The 19,904-nt window shown below is 45.3% G+C and overlaps 1 protein-coding gene across 8 annotated transcripts; it reads right to left on the bottom strand.

Annotated features, from left to right (window-relative positions):
* Positions 1-48: 48 nt before the first annotated feature.
* Dhc64C (dynein heavy chain, cytoplasmic) lies at positions 49-19,895 on the bottom strand. 8 transcript variants are annotated; one of them, XM_043423764.1, is made up of 19 exons: positions 19,467-19,895; positions 17,555-19,330; positions 17,091-17,464; positions 16,715-16,750; positions 15,792-15,863; positions 11,933-15,702; positions 11,537-11,847; positions 11,322-11,410; positions 11,019-11,048; positions 9,609-10,770; positions 9,015-9,510; positions 8,280-8,895; positions 7,177-8,173; positions 6,701-6,896; positions 4,732-4,849; positions 4,260-4,631; positions 1,344-4,157; positions 1,061-1,258; positions 49-953 (listed from the first exon to the last, which is right to left on the bottom strand). In XM_043423764.1, exons 1-19 carry the CDS (start codon positions 19,708-19,710, stop codon positions 519-521), a joined length of 14,106 nt encoding a protein of 4,701 aa, XP_043279699.1. In that variant the 5' UTR covers positions 19,711-19,895; the 3' UTR covers positions 49-518. The 8 variants fall into 8 exon arrangements, with proteins under 8 accessions (XP_043279699.1, XP_043279698.1, XP_043279702.1 ...); XM_043423763.1 differs by lacking the exon at positions 6,701-6,896 and adding an exon at positions 5,826-6,024; XM_043423767.1 differs by lacking the exon at positions 11,019-11,048.
* Positions 19,896-19,904: the final 9 nt, after the last annotated feature.

Here is a 19,904-nt window from a genome sequence, read left to right as displayed (position 1 = left end):
TACCTTATTTCTAATTGCTCTCCGCAACAATAAGTACATCAGACTGAATAAATTTTTTGCTTACGACTGACAATATACTTTATTAGAAGCTTTCAATTGCAATATAAACAAATTTCGATTATAAGTTATAAATTAACAGAGTGCTACATTGAGTTTTGCGAAAATAACCGACGGTATCCGTTCGGTGGGGAAGATTAAACAATTTTTTAAGCTGTCGATAATATCCCGTAGTGAATGGTAAAAAAAAATAAATGAAAATCAAAACATGAACATTATGCTTTAAGATGCTCTGACTCAGCGCCGCACAACCAGCAGCTGCTATGATTTCAACTAGTTTTTATTCGCATCAAAATTTTTGGAAATTGCACTCAAAAGTGTTGTTCAGAAAAATTCTCTACACTTGGAATTCCTACTGAATCGAACATTCACGGCTATTAGAAACTGTTGAGACTTGGATTATCGGATAGCTCGAGTGTTGAAATACTGCGTAATGAAGAATAAATCGAAGAAGGGGGCATTTAGTTCAACGCGGTAGAAATCAAAACTGCTACACCGCGTTCGTAAAAACTGTGCGGATCTTGTTTTGTCGCAGTATTCAAATCTACGGTAAATAATAATTCTGTGCGCGTGCTATTCAAGTAAACTGGTAAGGACAGTTTGCCCTTCTTGACTTCCTCGGTCGAGGATCGCACCCATCTCAACATCGTGACCGGCAAATCCGTCATTATAGTTGAGGTGAGATAAAGCTGGTTATCCTTGCACTGAGCACCTTGAAGCTTGAGTCCGGTTACAGCGAAGGAACAATCGTCGGTGGCTATGTTGTCACCATCTCCGATCGTCACGTCCAATTGAAGCTCTTCGAGGGACCAACTGTTGGCTTGAGCTATACACTGCCTCGTCGCTGTTATATAAGCTTCGGGATTCAATAACCCACCGAGCCAGACTGGAAAGCTCTGCAACGTGGTAGCACGATCATAGGAATAAATACGATGAAAAAAATAATCAGCTAGAAAGGTATGGAGCAACATAAAAATGTGTCAGGGGAGGGAGGGGGACGTACCTTAATTTCCTTGGCCCCGCCTTGTGAAACTAAGCGAGAAACTTCCTGTAGCTGGGAAACCCTGTGACTGAAATCGGTGATCCATTGAATAACGGTGCAACCTCTTGGAACGGTGTATCGTCTCCAACCAGCCGGTAAAATACCCTTGACCAATTCCGAGAGCATGGTTCGATGATAATTGGTTTGTTTCTTTTCACCCTGGAAGCCAAAAAATACGTATAGAGACTGTTATTCGTGAGAGGGCGGTGGAGGAGGAATTGCGGTATGAGGAATAATGACTCACTTGACAGATGAGAACGACGTCTTCGAGATCGTGTATAACATCTTGCAACAATTTGGCTCCGCTGTTGACTTCCCTCTCGAAATAACGATAAAGCGGATCTTTGATATTTTCTACGGTTCTCTTGAGGGTTGGAAGGTTTTTCGGGAGAAGTTGGAGCCACGTGCTTGCCGAATTGTGTAAAACTCTCATCCAGGATGGTCTTCCATCGGCCTCAGCTTCGTGGGGTGTATCGAGGGATTCGTCGTTCGAATAAGCCAACTCGTCCTCGTCCTCGAGTTGTTGCATCTTCAAGAGCTTCGATACAAGATCGGTTCCTCTCGTGGTTAGCAAAACTTTTTCGGCGTTATTCGGGAGTCCGAGCCAGGAGGGTGTCTGTCGATCCAAAAGGGATTCGATCCATTTCAAGAAATGATCGCGTCGATTGCCATCCGGCATAGTGATGTGCCTCTGACTGGCTTGACCGGTCGCGGCGGCGGCTCCGTCAACGTTCGCTACCAGAGCAAAGTCCGACTCGAAGGATCGCGGTGTAAATAATTTACGTAGGAAGGAAGCGAGCAAACGTTGATCAAAATCGTTATCGATTTTTCCACCGTAGATACATTGCGAGAGAAGAGTAACGAGAGCGTCCCAGGGTACTTTCTCGGGTGGCAAATTCGTTCTTCCCATCGCGGTCGCCTCGATCCAAGTATCGAGAGTATCACAAGCGACTCGGAGATCGCTCTCGTTGAATTCGTAATGTTTGGACCAACCCAAGGGCGAGTAACGCAAACGTTCTTGTACAATGGCGTGGAACCAAGCGAGCAAAAAGTACAATCTGGCTCTCTCGTTAGGAGCTTTCATCATTCTCGAGGCTGGAACGGTGCTGAAGGTCCTCAAGAGATTGGCTCTTATGCCGGGTGGTGGTTCGAATACGAATATACGACCGGCGCGCAGAAGATTCACCGGTACTTTTGGATTGATCTCCATGGTGAGGAACAAACGGAACGCGGCATGGGGCTGGAGGCTGTGCAACTTTTTCTCCAATTGGACGAGCCACTGAGGAGCCAAATGTACATTCTTCAACATGACCCAACGTCCGGCTTTAACCGCCATATTAATTGCTCTGTCGGCCTGATTGAAACCTTCCGCGGAACCAATGGCGATACTGACTATTTGCTTGCCCAATTCAGCAGCGAGATCGTCGACTCTGCCGGACGCGTCGAAACCGGGCACCGAGCACAATAGAGCCGGTACCGTTGCCTTCAATTGATTCTCCACTACAGAGGCAAAGTCCATTTCAACTTCAGCGGCGGACATGAAAGTTTCACCGAGAGCCGATGTGATGAACAAAGATGCGGCGGCCATAACCCGATCGGGGCGGAAGGCTTGTATCATCAACAACCGATGTATCGATTCACCGATCGGTGAAGACGTCGACGGTTTATCCTTATCCAACGGTTGCTGCTGCTGCTCGTCTTGCCACAATTTTGGTACCGAATTTTCAGGCGTCGATGATTGCAACCAACTCCCAAAGTCAGACCCGTGCGCCTCGATATTTTCCGAAAGCTTTTTAAACGCCGGTAATCTTATGCTCAGGCGCATCATTGCTTCTTGCTGCTCGGAGCTCAGACTCGCTACAGGTGGCCCACGAATATTCAGTACTCCTTCTTTGCCTCGTAAGAAGAAAGTAAATTCACTGTCGTAACTCGACTCGCTCGCAATACCCTTCAGATGAATTCTACAGAGCAGCAGAGCGAAGGTCATTCGATCGGCGTGCAACATACCACGCGCTACCCGCTCGTAAGACACCGAAAACAAATCGCTCGTTATTTGCGACAATCTCTGCGTATAATCGGTGATGCCGGATAATTTTGGATTTTGCGAGAGAACCGAGGTGAAAATGTCCAAAAACATTTTCAACGAGTACTGGTACAAAAAGTGTATCTGATTGAGGCTGTCCATCGTGAAGTACATGTTTGAGCAGGCTTGCGACAGAGGCATGTATTGTTGGGACACGGTCTCGATTTCGGCGATAACTTTGTCGGTTTCTTCGACTTTTTTGCTTATATCGGCTGCCTCTTGTTTCAATGTCTCGAGGGTCGTTATGACCGAGTCGTCGTCCAATATTTTACCCTTCGCATCGTTCAGCGCTTGTAGCAAAGATTTCTCCAATTGTCGTAGACGCAAATGAAATTCTCCCTGAAGTTTCAACAGATCGGATCGCTTCTCATCGATGTCCGGACGCTCCGCTTTCAGTACTTGATTCAAGCACTGACTCTGCAGAGAAGACCGCGTTACCGTGAAATTAACGAAAGTTACCCGGGAACATATGTCGGGCGGGAATTCGACGGTCGGATCTCTCGTCGACAAGAATATTACGAACGAGGGGGAAAGATCGATGTCCTGATCTCCGAGGGTTATCAACACTCGTCCTCCGGTACGCCGAAGCTCTCGGTTGAGCACCGGATTCAAAATAGGATCGTAGTTCTCGACGTCCTGTACGAGCAGCGGATTACCGAATCGTAGAGCGCTCTCGAGATTCTTTCTGAACGAATCATCGAGGAAGCTTGTTTTAGTGATTTTCCGTTCTTTAAATTCATTCATTATGAATTCGGTGGCCTGGCCCGATGGGTCGATTATCAGGGGGTAACGGTTGAAACGCTTCAACATTATTGCGTTCTCGGTGCACAAATCGTCCGACGGCAGTGCGTTCGCTTGCCATCTCAGCCGCTCGTCCGGATTAGAGAGATATTCCGTCCGTGCTATGTCTCCGCGGAATTGTATGTTTGCATGTTGCAAATGCTGGCACCAAGTCGTGAACAAGTTCTGCCGGTACTGCTCGAACACAAAAAAATTACCCAAACATTTATAATCGCGTCTTCCCCCCAACAGACTTCAATAGTTGTTCCTACTAGTACATAAAACAAAATGACTCACGTGTTGATCAAAGTATCCGGCGTACGCTAAAAATGCTGATGACAGTAAAACGTCACCGATTATAGTTGACATTTGACTGCGGAAAGTTTCGCTCGTGGCTTCCCATCTTTCTCTCTCGATAACCAAAGATTTTATGAGAGCTATCGACCTGTCCACTTTCCCCTGGACATTTTCCAAGTCCGTCTTGATCGCCTGTGCTTGCGATATTAACTGAGCGTATTCTTCCTTGTACGACGCGATACTCAGCTCGAGTTGCGCTATCAGGTCTTTGACTTGTTCCCCTTTCGCCTTGTTAGTTTCGGCCTGGCGTTCCAAAGAGTAGAGCTCGTCCCGCAGTGGCTCAACTCGTTTCAACATATCTGCGTACTCGATCTGTTCTCGTTCGCAAAAACAACAACAAGAATTAATTCGATTTTACGAGCATCGATGTTCCGTTTATTTCGCATCAATGATAATCAAATGATTTACTCACCTGTGCTGTTGCCCATTTGACCATCGGACCACAGGCCATACTCGCTCGATTTACTTTTTCAAAGTTATAATCAGGATTGCTCAAATAACGGCTCTTCATTTTGTCTCGTACCTCGTCGCTAGAAACAAACAATGATTAGTCACTCGTCGATACACCGGTACAAATTGTACCTCCTTCGAGTTTGGGATTATTTCAATTTCAATATCGCTCGCGTTTTAAATAATTAATCAAAAGTTAGCTCACATTACTCGATAGTTTTTTTTCCGTTAAAAATCAAGCTTTCTTTTTTGTTAAAACACGTTTCGAAACAGTTACAGACGTGACAACATTGTTTCAATTAATTCTTTCAAATGATTTATTTCACCGTGGTTAGTGACAATTTTTATTTGACGTTCGCTTCGTTAGCATGCGTTACAACGTTGGGCCCTGTACAACTTTACTACTCGCTCAAAATATGATGTTCCTCTACGTGTATTCGTGTGAAAGTAACGAGTACTGTAACGCTGCGATCGTTTAAACCTAACGGGGAGATATCATTTTTCCAAGAACCATGCAGTAAATTTGACTCTGCGAATAGAGGGTTTGAGAGGGAAAAAAGTGCTTCTGTTGCGTACTATGAACGAAAAGATGCAAACAAATATTCCGATACTAGTGTACGACCGTTGGTTAATACTGTGCCGAAGGTAAATTTTTGTTCTTACAAAGCTAGATTAAGCCACGTGCTTTCTTTCGTCCTATTTAAAAAAATTTCGTTTCATTAGGAAAATTGGCATGCCGGTGGTGACAGTTGATGAAATATATCGCGGAAAGTGTTGTGCAAAAATCGCGAGTCAACGTTTCCCGAACTACAACGAGGTGGTTCACTACGTATCGCGAGTTCCATTCAAATTCTTCGTATGTACTTTGGACGAGGGCGGTGGTTCTGCCGCTGCTGCTGCTGCTGCTGTTGCTGCTGCTACTACTGCGTATTGAGATTATTCGCGATTAAGAAAAGAGAAAAAAATTGGGACGCGATCGAGGTCTTGCGTATAAGCGGGTAATAACGGGAAAAATGAAATTTTCATTCAAGATTGGTTGTTAGAATGCATGCTTACGTTATGTCCTCGGTACTGAAATTAGAGACTATTGTATTGATAAAATTGTCTCTCATGATGACAGCGCGTATCGATTTCCAGTCGCTGGCATTTTCACCGAGCAACAAGCAGATAGATTCCAGCGCGACCTTGACGATAGCTGGCGGGTTCGCCATCGAACGAACCTCGACCAAATGATGTTTCTTTATCGACTTGACCGCTGTCGCATACCGGAAGAGGAGGAATTCGCAAAATGAAAAGAAACAGAAAAAAGAACATAAAGATGTAGATTACGAGGTATAAATAGCAGCACGAGGTGGCAGCAGGCAATTAGACGCTGCTAAAAGAATGTTTTTTTTTATGTTTTTTAAGTTTTTGTTATAAGAGTTATGGATGTATATAAAAAGAAAAAATCAAAGAACGAAGCTGGAAAAGCTATCGCACTGCAGTGGCGGTGGCGGCGACGGCGGCGGTGCCACGGACGGAGCAAGTTGCATCGGATGACCTATTGAGATAACTTGCTGAAAACACACAACCTGTATATCTATTATTTTTCCTCTATTTACAAGTTAAAAGGACTGTCGGCCAATTGCACAAATGTAACTTAGGAGAGATCAATTATTTTGGCATCCGGCAAGATGCCCGATTATTCAGTCCTTTCCAATATTAATCCTCTCCTCTTTGTAAGCATTTGTGCACGAATAGCAACGCATGAGCGCAATCAAATTAAACCAACGAACACTAAAGTGGTGGATTAAACGCGAAAACATTGAACAAGCGATAAATATGAGTTATTAAGTGTTGTTGATTAGAGTCCCAGGCTAGCGTCCAACATGTATATATGATAGAGGCCCTCTCTCTCTCTCTCTCTCTCTCTCTCTCTCGCTCGCTCTTACGTGATGTCCTCGGTGTTGAAATTGACGATCGTAGGTATGAAACTGTCCTTCATGGTGACAGCTCTTATCTGTTTCCAGTCTGCCGCGCTCTCCCCGAGCAACAGACACATCGATTCTAGAGCAACCTTTACGATCGCTGGTGGATTAGCCATCGAACGAATTTCCACGAGATGCTGGCGCTTTATTCCCTTGACGGCTACGCTCAATCGTGATCAGGCGGTAAGCACAAAAGAGAGAAACAGGAGGCAAAAAGAACGAGGGGCGGGATTGATCGTCCCTCTTGTTTTATCAACGACCCCCCTTCGTAGTCACTAGTCATTAAAAGTGAATCGACGTTCTAGGTGCGACTGCGAAAAGGGGCACGGGGGCACGGAGGGTCCACCATTGGGAAATAGAGAAAATAATAAAGAGAAAAACAACTGGCGTACTGGAAATTTGGGCGATCTGGGTAAAAAGATAAATAATGAAGTACGAACCGTTCTGTGCGTCAATAACGGCGGGCTCGACTTGTGCGAGGTCCGCCATAACGTCTTCTCTCTTTTGATCGATAGCGACCGTTTGAATAGCCAGTTGTTGTTGAATCTCTTGACTCTGAACCTTCTTTTTCTCGGCCTCCTGTTGATCCTTGACCATTTGTCGTAATTTCGCGTTGGCAGCTTCGTTCTTGGCCTGGAGCTCTTGTGATTTGACAGCGAGGCTCTTCTGCATCTCTTCGACTTGCTCGACCGTCTCGGCTATTTTACTCAGACCTACGTTAAGGTGCAGCTGTTGTTCCTCCAAATCGCTCCGCTTTTCCCGATAGAGCTTGACAAAGTGATTGATGAAATCTAAATAATGCCGGGGAGTAATGGCCATTGTTCTGCTGCCGCGTTTGGCCAATCTCGCGTTCGCTTTGTGCAAAGTTTGGTGTACATATACGCAAGCGTTTATGACGGCATCGCGATGACAAGTTTGAGCTGGAATCAAGGAGCAAACAGAGGGGAAAAAGTCCGGGCACTTCCAGGAAGGTTTCTCAAGGTCAACGCGATTTGTAAATTCTTTGCCAACTTGGAAGAGAGCGTTGTCCGACCAATCGCCGAACCAGTTGAGAACGCAACGATTGAAGAGAGCGGGTGACGTGGCCGCACGATCCTTGAGCCCGTCGGTGCTCGGATTCATTGTAAAAACAACGTGTAAATTTTTCATCACTTGGCCCGTAAACCATTTGTACAACTCCTCGTTAGAATCGAGCATCAAGCCCTCGCGCTGAGCTCCTTCCTTGCACTGCGTCATAAGAGTCGTGTACTCGTCACCCTCGAACAATCCGGGAACTTCGCCATTCGCGAGAAGTGTGTTCATACGCTCGAGAAATCCGGAATCGAGAACGTTAGATTCATCGAGAATGAAGGCGATTTTTTCATCCTTGCAACCGGAACGACGTAACACTTGGCGCAAATCTTCATCGAAATCTTCTCCCGTGTACTTGTTGTGGACCTGTGTGATAAAAAAAAAAGCACCGACCGAGAGCCGGTTTCGTTGTATATGCGAAGCGAACCAACGTTTGGTACGAACGGCGAGATCACCGCTGGAGCGCGCTTACCTTTATTTGGAAGATCGATAGACCGTTCATCCATGCAACGAATCTCGACAGAGTCGTCTTACCAGCCCCAGAGACACCGATAAGCAATAGATGTCCCTGTGGCTGTCGGAAAATTCTGTCAATTCGAAGCACGTGTTCGAGAACTTCGTCGAAAAGTACGAGAGGCACGTCCAATTCTTCTTCGTAAAATACTTTCAATCGAGCTCGAACGTAATCCCGCAATTCTTGTCGATTAACGGGAACGTAATCCTTCGAGAGCCAATTGCTGTATAAAATCGGTCGTGAGAGAGCTTTTTCACGATCGATGCCCGCAAAGTGTTTCAATCCAACGACATCAATGTTTTTGTTGGTCCACGCCCGTTCCGTATCTTCCACGAGGCGATCTTGGAAGAGACGCAGAGCCTCGTGGGCCCACAGGCGTACGAGACCCTCGACCGACAAATTATCCAATGGTCTTATCGCTTCGCAAATTCCTCGGACCCATCTTGTCATTTCACGAGGTGAATAAACGTAATGAGGCTGCATGTCTTGGGTGAATCTCTCCTGGGATGCCAAATAAAATTCTACCATCGCGTTCGTCAATGGCTCTGCGTAACCTCTCAGGGAAGGTGTTAACCTTTGAGGACAATAACAACAGTCGAATACAATTTTTTTTCTTTGCGCCTCGGGGGCGAAGACGGAATAAATCTTGAAAAAAAAAAAAAATGACTGAATTCGATTGAGATGAAAATGTACCTGAGCATAGCGCGTGTGAAGGTTCCATAAATTTGCTTGAGCGACGTCTCGCCCGGATAATCGACGTATATCACCGGCACGTGACGTAAGAATCTGTGGCTCAAAGGTTTTCTACCGGGATCGGTAGGTGGATTGCAAGCACCGACGAATTGAATTCTCTCCAATGAGACCCATGCCTGATCGCTCGTACGATAAAAGCCTCGATGCTCGACCAGCTGACGGAGGAACGAGATCACACGCTGAGTACCGTAATTATCCATATCCGGTAGATTGATTTCGTCGCAGAAGAGAACGAGCCATTTGCCGAGTTGTACCGGAGAAAGTACAACGCCGTTCGGGGTTTTACGATATTCGCAATAATGATCAAACGTTTTAAGTAAAAGTTCCGGGGTCGTGGCCGACGAGAAGTTGAGACCAACAACTTCCATATCGGGAAGAGCACGCAGAGCGGAGAATAGCGTCATGGTTTTTCCGGAACCGGGAGGTCCGCAAAGCACTGTAAAAAAAAAAAAATCGAGGGTGCGTGTGAGCAGCATGATAATCGTACTATGATTGTGAATAAAATAGAATGAAAAGTAATCGGAGAGTACCGACCGAGTGGTTTGTGCTCAGCGAGCCAAGTGTAGAGCAAACTCTCGTGTCTAACGGTATCCAGAGTCGGTATAACGATATCGGGACTGGCGACTTTGTGAGTTTCGACCTCGATCTGCGGTACTTTATTGCTCCATAGAAGCCATTCCCCGTGAATATTAACCTCGAAATCAATAATCGGAATGCTGCTTTGCGAGGGTAACGTTACGGTCGTGATGGATCTGACAAAATCACCCAAATCGGAGCGAACTTTGAGTTTGGCATCACCGGCAAAGCTCCATAAGAGAGCGTATACCAAACATTTTGGCATGTATCTTTCGAGTTGTTCGCTCGGCAGCGGAAAGTCAACGTGGGCGTGATTGTATTGCAAAACATTTCGAACCGCTTGATTGAGCATTGAGAATAACGAGCTCAGAGCTCTCAGACGCGTAAAGTCCATAATGTGCTCCTGTTTCATTGCGTATTCCAAACATCTGACGACCAGGCCATCGGGAGCAAAATAACTCTGCATTATACTGGCTACTTCCCGTTGAACCTGAAGCCCCGGTGAGAGGGTCTCGTCCTTGTCCGTTTTTTGTTTACCACCACCGCTGCCGAAATTGCCATCCTCGTCACCCTCTTCCAACGGTATATTCTTCAATCTCATCATGTAATTCTCAAATATCATTTCCGTTGACAATACGTCCTCGGAGAACCAAACCATACCACAACGGGAGACCGTTGCGAGCGTCGCATACTTGAGATCCTGCACTTCGAACATAACTCGAACGTTCGGTGGTAAGCTGAGACGTTCGCCGTTTGGCAACGTCAATAATTTATTATCGTCGAGGACCGAATTCAAATTTTCTACCCATTCCGGATCAACGTCACCGTCGAAGATGATCCATTGACGTTTGTTGATTTCACCTCGTACGTTGTCTATTATCTTGCGGAGTATGTGGGTGAACAAACCATCGGTCCACTCCCGCGTGTTCGGATCCAAAACACCGTACAGCGTCTCCTTGCTTATCGCCTTTGGATCAATTACGTGCGCGACTCCTTCCACCCCTTCAAAACGTTCGAGGGCTTTCAACAATACTTTCCACGCCGTTGTTTTACCCGATCCGCTCGGACCGACCATCATTAGACCGTGATTCAAATTACAGATTTGATACAGTTGCAGAACCTGTTGACAAAATCCAACTAATTCGAATGAACTTGACTCAATTTTCTCTTAGGCATATCGTTACAGAAGACGATGAAACAGCGTGCTTTTACTCTCATGCACACAACATGTACTCCAACGATACCACCCTTCATGAATTATCCATATTACACCAGTTTGCTCACGCATTGGGAAAGATTTCCAAACTTTCGAAAAAAATATGTTTTCTAGCTGATCGTCATACGCGATCGACTGGAAGCGACTCTCACCTTTTCTACCCACGTGTCACCCGCAGTTTCCTGAGCGTGCGTTATGTGATAAACAGGGATTTTCATGATTATAACGTTAGAAAAAGTAACATTCGATTGGTGATTAATTTACGTCAACCCTATGTACACGGGAGGGATAGAAAGAAAAATATTCCAATGCAGTGGTATGAAAAGGAAAAAAATCTCCGTATGTAGTGTATCGGAATGTTTGATTGAATTGGCTTGAGTATAAGATGAAAGGTGTATGTACATAGAAGTAAAAATGGAATGGACGATTTTTCTATGAAATAATTCGTTATTAACCTTTTCTTGCCAAGCACCGCCCTGCTCGTCCCCTTCGCCACAAACCAGGTACTCCTCGGCACAAACTTTTCTTATTTGGTCCTTCAATCCTGCAACGTGGTTGTAGCATATTAAAAATGGAAGAAAACAAAACCACGGCGATCACTAGTCGAGTATCAGTGAAGAGGCATCGACACGAAATCCGATTGAACAAAAGAAGGAAATTCTCGATTTACCCTTCATCTCGGCGCGCGTGTAATTTACATTGGGGAAAACGTCGTTCAAAAGGCTGAACAACAACGGAATGTCCTCAGCGACGAGTTTCGGCACCATGGTCTCGCAAACCGATTGTATGAGAATTTCTTGTTCTGGCAAATTTTCCGCTATCGACGCCTCGTCGATATCCGTATCGCCTCGATTGAGCATGCCCTCCTTGATTTTTTGGATCCTGTCACGTTTAACGTTGCCGGCTGATATTAGAACGGATTTCAGAGCCCGAAGACCAAAGTCGTAATGAGACTGATTGGAGAGTTGTTCGTCGCACAATCTGCAATAATTCATGGAACACAATGCGACATATTAAAATAAGCAGAAAATAAAATTTGTCGATGGCAGAAGGGGGTTAGACGTACTTGAAGAAGGGTACAATTTTGCAGGCGAGTTTCTCGGCCGATCGGAATCCTTGACTGAAGAGCATTACTTCGGCAATGAGTTGTCTGTCGGGTGTAGTCATGGCGAGAGATCGGAACAATTTTTTCAAATTATCCGGTAAATTGGAGCGTCCGGCGTAGCCAGGATTCATAGTTATGAAAATAGCCATATCCGGGGAGACTTTGACCTGTTTACCGACGAGTTCGACGCAGAGCGTTCCCTCTTTCTTGCCCTCCATTTGGCTCTTAAGGGCTTCCTGGATCGTTTGGACTTGTTGAGACACGGCAGATAACATTCTCTCCTCGAGACGATTGAATTCGTCGAAGCAACCCCAGGCTCCGACTTGGCACAGTCCAACGAATATACGTCCCATGGCTTGGAAATCGAAAGTTTCGTCGCAATTGAAAACGAGGACGAAGCGCCCCAACTGATGACCGAGAGCCTTGACGGATTCGGTCTTGCCAGTGCCAGCCGGGCCGAATGGCGATCCGCCGAGTCGAGCCTCCAGAGCCTGTGTCATGGTCAAGTAGCAACGATCGGTCAACGGTGTTTGTACCAGGCGATCCTGTACACCGAGATATTCGAAGCCATAAAAGAATTTAGCGTTCGCCATGTGTATCGTCAATTGTTGCAGGACCTCGGTCTGTCGGGGATCAAAGTAGAACCTCATTTCGCACAGCCACTCGAATGCCTTTGGATTCGAAACTCGGTTCGCGATCAGGCGTCTCGTTACGGTTCTCTTATGAACGAATTCGTTGATAAGGTGCTCCAGTTTTTTCCTTCTCAGAGCGGGCTGCTCCTGGAGTACCGAATCAGCGAGAATATTTAGGGTACCCTCGACCTGCAGGAGAACACGTTCGAGCGAATCCGTTTTACCTTTGGCTGCGTCTGTGGACTCGGAGCTGTGCTGCGCTTCGTGAAGAGCGGCCTCGACGTCCTCGGACCAAAGTATCTGGGCGGCGAGAACGATTATCTGAGCCTGATAGTTATCGCACCAGGACATAAAAGCGGGAGCATTAATATTACCGTCCTTGAATTGTTTTATATCGTGAACCGCTTTAGCGAGACTAGAGGCGAGGGTAACTCTCATTTCTTTTTCCACGAGGGTCAGCCACTCGTTGATCTTTGGATAATCGATGGTCGATACAGGCGTATTAAAGTGAACTTCCTCCCCTTCTCTTGACGCGATACCCGTGATAACGGTGTTGTCCTCGTTCAGCAGTATCGCCGCTACCCCAGCGAACATTTTTTTGAAATGTTTTTGGAGTCTCGCAACATTCTTACTGTTACCAATGATCTCGAGAAGATCCTCGTCACCGACAAAGTAGAAACGCGGGAAGGAGGTTCTTTCGCGCTCGAGATATTCACCGAGAGCCTTTTGTATTTTACCGAGTAAATCGGCGAGACGCTCGAGAGCCCTCTGAACACCGGGTATGTTGAGAACATCCATCACCATCGGTGATTTCGATACTTTCTTCATAAGGCCAAGAAATTCAGAGCTTATACTCTGAAATCTGGAGGTCTCAACGGGCAGTAGAGTCTTTATGTCAGCGCTACCCGAAAAAATACCCTCGAGGTAGACCCAACGACGTTGTACGTCGATCCAGACGTCGAAGAGAGCGTTTATGCGATTCAATTTCTCTTCCCACGTGAGAGCCTCTTCTTCGAATACCTTGTAATACGGTGATAATTTCATTGCGGCAACCGAATTAATGTGTTCCTTAACTTTGTTGAACAAATCGTCCCAGCCCCTTATCAAACGACATTTGCTCTGATAGTTGATTAGATCGAGCTCGTAAGTCTGCCACGATTCCCGTACCTGTTTCAAGAATTCTTCGAGCGCCATTTCACCCTGGGCGACTAGTATTATGTCCTTTACGATAGCCTCATTTTTTTGCAAATTAACGTCCCACACTTGACCCAACGTCAACTCGCTCAGTATCCAATTGACTCGTAACTGCTTCGTCAGTTGCTTCCAGTGTCGTTCTTTCAGAGCGTCCGATTTGAGCTCTATTATCATCATGTTTACTTTGATGTAGCTCTGTAGCATTTTTTTAACGTACTCGTACGAGGAATATTGTCTCAAACGAGCTGGTAATTCCTTCAACTGAGACATCATAGTGTCCAATTGTTGACGCAACTTTCTCGGTTGTACCGATAACCACGGTTTTTCTCTAGTTTCGTCGATCTGCGACCATATTCTCGACAACTCGGACCATACGCCCCGCAGGTCCTGTAACTCCTCGAATACGACTTGCATTCTGTCTTCGCTCGTCGAGACACCACCGGGTTCTTGAAGCTCCAGGGCTTCCTTCGCCTTGGCCACGTTGTCGCGTTCTTCCTTTAGACGAGCAAATTTACTTTCAAATAATTGCAGCTGCTGCAATGCTTCGTCCGGTCTTAAATGTCCCTCGACCGGTTTGCCACGTTCCCAATCGCTCAAAAAGTCTCCGGTTCTCGTCTCTACCGCCTTATCCTCGGCAACTATTTTCATCTGCAGCGAGGCCACCTGGCTCTGTATACTCGTATCCTTGCGCTTTATTATCTCGTTAAAAGCGCCCCACTCGCCCTCTATATTGTCAACGTACAGCCAAGAGCTTGGGAATTGGAAACGCTGACGCTCGAGAATTCGCTGGCCCTCTCGATAAACTTCTACCTGCTTTTCCCAGGCTTTCATTTTACGTTTCAAAGATTGCACGTACGTTATGAAGCCAACCGCGTCGGTCGTACTCGCCGCTTCGATCGATTGTTGCTCGAGATCGCTTCGCGATTTCGATACTTGGGAGTGAAAACTGGCCATCTCATTACCGAGGAGAGAACCAAATTTACCGAGTGTCTCTTTGTGCCAAGAGTCGTATTTCAGTGAAACCTTACTCTGGACCTTGGCAAAATCAATTATTACCGGACCGAATTCCCGTCTCGTATCGGACGTATCGAAAGTCGTTCGTGTCTTTTTTATATCGTTCAGACACTTCATCCAAAGGTTTATTTCATCCCCGAGTTTGCCGTAAAGGTTGTCAGGCTGAAGATCCCACAGGGCCTGATATCTGAGCCATTGGTCAACGTAATCGGCGACACTGCGCATTTTAGATTCTACAGCCTCGTAGGCCGATTCCAACGGTTGTTTACCGCTCGGCAATTTTGTCAAGAGATTTCTGTACGTACCGGACTCTGGTTTATCCAGACCGACCTGATAACGGGAGCTCTGTAGTCGCGATTGCGAAGTTACGATCGCTTGCCAAGCGAACAATTGTTGCATTATCTGAAATCTCGCGTCCTCGATACTCGGATAGAGGTACATGGTTTGATTCGTTATTCGCACTTCGTATATTTGATTCTGTATTTTTGGATCTCCGCCTGGTTTGTGGGTCGGTTGAGCGGGCGCATCCGTATCCATGCTCAAATCGACTTCTTTCTTCTGTCCCATGAGCGCGTCCGTCCAAGCTTTTATACCGGCCTCCAATCGAGCACCCAAATTCTTCTCAACTTCTTCGTCCAAGCGCGCTACCCATATATGCAAATTCGAGTAATTCTTCAGCGATAGCTCGTCCACCGATTTCTGAATTTTCGACAATATATCGGCGAATGTATTTGCCGAATAAGGGCAAGTCTCGAGAGAACGTACGTCAACGTCGAGTTGTTCTTCGACCACCAAAAGGTCTTCCACTTTTTCTTGAAACAGTATTACTATGTCGGACAAACGCTGTACGTATGTGTCGAGTTTGTAGCTCTCCCAGACCAAAGCGATACCCTGTAAACAAACCAATCGCCAATTACATCGGTTCGAATCGACTTTCCACAATGATCTTATTACTTGTTATTTCATACGTTGCTACTAACCTCGGATATTAACGATAGTACATCTTTCCGCATGCCCGCGACCAACGGAATTATGCTCGCTTTGTCCTCGATCTGGAGAAATAAATTTTTGACAGTTGTTACTCGCACTCGTCGTTCTTTCAGCAGCAACGACAATAACAACGACGACAACAAAAATAGATAGAGCAGAATACACGCATCGAAGAGTACACCGTCTCAGTGACGCTTCGCAAAAAGTACAAAAATCTAAACAACACCGACTAACCCAATTTTCATATGAAAACTCGCGTTTTTGTCGATCTTTATCACGATTTTGTACGATCACAGTCACGCCCGAAGGGAACGCATCACTTTCGATACCACCTTAATGCAACGTGATTCGTCTCATTCGGACGTAGTCCTGTGTACGTATCAAAGAATTTCGTAGATGTGTATGTGTCAAATTTCGAGATTCGCTGTCCAGAGGCTTGTTCCCCGCAACGAGTAGTAAGTACGCAATCAATGCAAAATTAAAAACTTCTTCATGGCGAGCGCGTTTTTTTCATAAGCGATAATGAAAAAATAACTCAATTACATCCCCCCCCCCCCCCCCCCCCCCCTCATGGTTCAACGTTGCTAAATCAAGAGAACAAACAAGCTCAAAGACTATCGATACACCAAAAAAATTATCATACAAATGTATCTTACATATAACACTATATTCTGAGGATAAGATATACGAATAATTATACAAAACTCGATGATCGAGGATATCTTATTTTTTTTTTCATTGAAACGTTCTTCTGTAAGATCGTCTAGATATAGAAGGTTTAGATTTTTTCGTCTACATAAACTAAGCAGGCGCACATACATAATAGAAATATGATTATTGAAACAATAATATCAATAAGGCAAGATGCAAGAGATTCCGCAGAGAATGAGCATGATTTTGATATTACGACTACCTTTAACGTGGGACAGTGGGGACTCCGATTGGTAAGCTAAAATAAAAAAGATTGAGGAGATCGAAGGAGTCTTAATAATATCTCCCATTGCAGTGAAAATAGATACATAAATATGAACAAACTAGCTTCACGAAGTTAATTTTCGTGCTATGGGCTAGGGTCGTTTATAGACTCAAGAGACTGACGAATATTCCACTTTAATCGTATCCACGTTGAAATATTTATTCGTTCTTTATTCGATACGAATGTGAAATAGTGATTTTCATGAGATGAATTTGATGGAGAACGGGATGGAAAGGCGCGCGGGCCCACGCACAGACCCACACACACACACACGCACGGGTATTCGAGAGATAAAATGAAATAGACGACTTGCCTTTTCCAACGTTCTCTCGTAAGTTCTTATACTTTCGATTAAACTGATGGCAAACGGATAAAGCTGGTTGGCCTGATGAGCCTTGTTGACGATAGCGAGTGGTACACGGAAACCGAGATTTTTCAAGTTTCTCACTTCCTTCGAGAGGGTTATGATCTCCGGCAAAAAGTTGACCTTGAGTTTAAGCACGTTGCCACGTCCCAAGCGCGAGCGCACGCTCTCGATGGTGAATATACGCCCGGTGACACCGATATTTCGTTGTTGAACTTTTCGTGCCCAGTCGTCAAAGATCTCCTGGGTCGATAGTTTCAAACGAAAACTATCACCATCGGCTTTGAGCTTTTGTCCTTCGATGTGATTTTCCCAACCCTTACCTTAACAGTAATAATATTATAATGATTATTATCCGATTAAGTTGATGAATAATATAGAAATGAAATAATAAAAATGGCAATAATATTAACCTAGAACATCCTCGACGCGCTTGAGGTACATGGTGAGCTGATAATCAATCTGCTTGACCCATATGATGGATCCTGAAATGGGCGGTATGTCTCTAACCATGCTCATCTTGCAGCATTTACTTTGAGAATATTGAACCTTGAATTTCTCATGAAGCGCCTCGATGTCGTCCTTGACGCGTTGTATCAGCTGAGTCTGATATTCCCTGATGGCGCCACGTATATGAGGCCTTACGAAGAGAGCGTTGAAGCGCGAAAATATGCGGAACATTTCATTGGCGTTTTTCGCGGTACCAAGTTGATCTCGAAGATGCGCAGTTATTCTGGCCTCTACTCGTTCAATACGTTCCTCGTATCGATGAACCGCCGCTTCCCAAAACTCGAGGCCCTCTTTCGTTATGTCGAGACAATCGACCTCTTTGACATTCTCATAAGCGAGATTGACCTCGCTGATGGCATTAGCATCGGCAGCATCAAGGGCGAATTCGACTTTGCTCGTTACTCCCTCGTTGTCAGGAATACCCTGCTGCTCGACGACGATGCCAGAATTCGCGTTGCTCTGTCTGAGAACGGCGCTTGGCCTGAGTACCCTCACTATTACCGCCCGCAACTGTTCGTGTTGGCGACGAAACCGTCGCATGTGTTCCATCCGCGTTTGAAGCTTCTTGTGGGCCAGAGAGACGCGCCATACCATTTTCATGTGTTCGTCACGTTTTTTCTTAATAAAATCCCTCAATAAACCAGTCAGCTTGTCGTACTCGTCGTCCCACGTGATGAAGACCTCGAAACACTGGAACATTACTTTCTCAAATTCGTCAAACGGAATGTGCATCAGCCTTCTTGTACCTAATACTTTCAGCAATTGTTGTCCAAGATCACGAGATATCGCCTCGACCAATCTGAGCACTCGTTGTATCGGATATTTCGTACTACGAATTTTTCTCAAATGCATGAATATCTGTTGTATAGCGGCTCTGATGCGCTCGAGCTCGGTTGCCGAAAGTAAATCATTTATCGGGAAATCTTTCATCAACGGATTGTAATCGTTTACCGTTGCGAGGGCCTGTTTAAGACCAGTATCGGTGTCAAAACTGACTGTAGCGTGAAAACGTTTGCCGTACTTTAGAATATCAAGAGTAAGAGTTATTTCTATGCTCTCCCTCTTTTCCTGTATCCTGTGAAGCGCTCTTTCTAGATTCAGCCAAAAAGATATTTCCTGGAGAGCTGTACCAGACTCGGGGTCACGATTCAATTTCGTCACTTTTTGTATCTCCTTTATCCATCTGTTTACTCCGTTTTGCAACTGATTCATGAAAGTTGAATCCTCCACTCTGTCACCAAAATCTGCTACTTTGGGCTTACGATTTTCTTCCGCGCATTGCTTTATAACTTGCAAAACAACTGGATGAATGGGCAAAGATATCTCAGGTATATCAATGTTCTGTTGCAAATGCAGTAAACCCATCTCCAATTCTGCTATTTTTTTCTCCACAGACGGTGCCATTTTGTCCCCGTCACGATCCGCTCTACCTGTCTCTTTGACATAACTTTTAAAGAACGGAACCATGGTCTTGCTTATAGCATGGAGCGTCTCGTACGGCGGCCCATCCGCATAATTTACTATCCTCAGTTGCGAATGAATTGATTTGTCAGCCTCTATCACAGCCCCTCTCTTTGTCAGTACCACCGACGACATTTTTGGATTGGTAAAATAAATTTCGTTGGATATATGATACATGGCGCTTTCTCTCTCTTCTTCACCTTCGCCGCTATCTTCCTCTGTGTTGTCGTAAACATGTAGACACACACACATACACACAAGCATCATTATATATACATATATGTACACACATTGAAATGTTATAACCGTTACATCTAAAAAAATATAATAATAATGACTTTAATAATGATTCACCTTTGATGGAGCTTCTTTGAATACAAAGTGCCCAAACTTGAGAATCGCCGATAAACTTTCGGATGCATTCTTGATTATTCTTCTCCTCAAGGGCCGAGTTGAAACCGGCTGGTACGCCATCCTCCTCCGGTGCCAATATAGTTACGATTTTGCGAAGAAAATTAACAAACGCTGTGTGTTCGACGACCGCTATGTTCTGTGATTCCGGCGAAGGCTCGCCGGATCCATCCAACGAGTCGCCCATTTTCTAATCTCTTCGAACGTCTCTGTTATTACGAGTATCTCTTGTGTATATGCGACAAATTACAAAACGAGAAGCAGCACGCGATTGCGTGGTGCTGCTGTCACTCGATGACTCGATAGCGCAGCTGCTTTTAACGTGCTCCTTTGCTCTTCAGTCTTTCACCGTCACCGCGCCCAACGGTAAAAATTCAATAC

Source organism: Venturia canescens, chromosome 7 (assembly GCF_019457755.1).
Source record: "Venturia canescens isolate UGA chromosome 7, ASM1945775v1, whole genome shotgun sequence".
NCBI lineage: Eukaryota > Metazoa > Arthropoda > Insecta > Hymenoptera > Ichneumonidae > Venturia > Venturia canescens.
This window is presented reverse-complemented; position numbering and strand designations above follow the sequence as displayed.

Excerpts from the sequence above, each read along its gene's own strand:
- Dhc64C (XM_043423763.1), bottom strand. The coding sequence starts at position 19,710 with ATGGGCGACTCGTTGGATGGATCCGGCGAGCCTTCGCCGGAATCACAG. Across the intron at positions 19,331-19,466 it reads TCAAAGAAGCTCCATCAAAG|AGGAAGATAGCGGCGAAGGT; the intron begins GTGAATCATTAT and ends ACGACAACACAG. Across the intron at positions 16,751-17,090 it reads ACGAGAGAACGTTGGAAAAG|CTTACCAATCGGAGTCCCCA; the intron begins GCAAGTCGTCTA and ends TTTTTATTTTAG.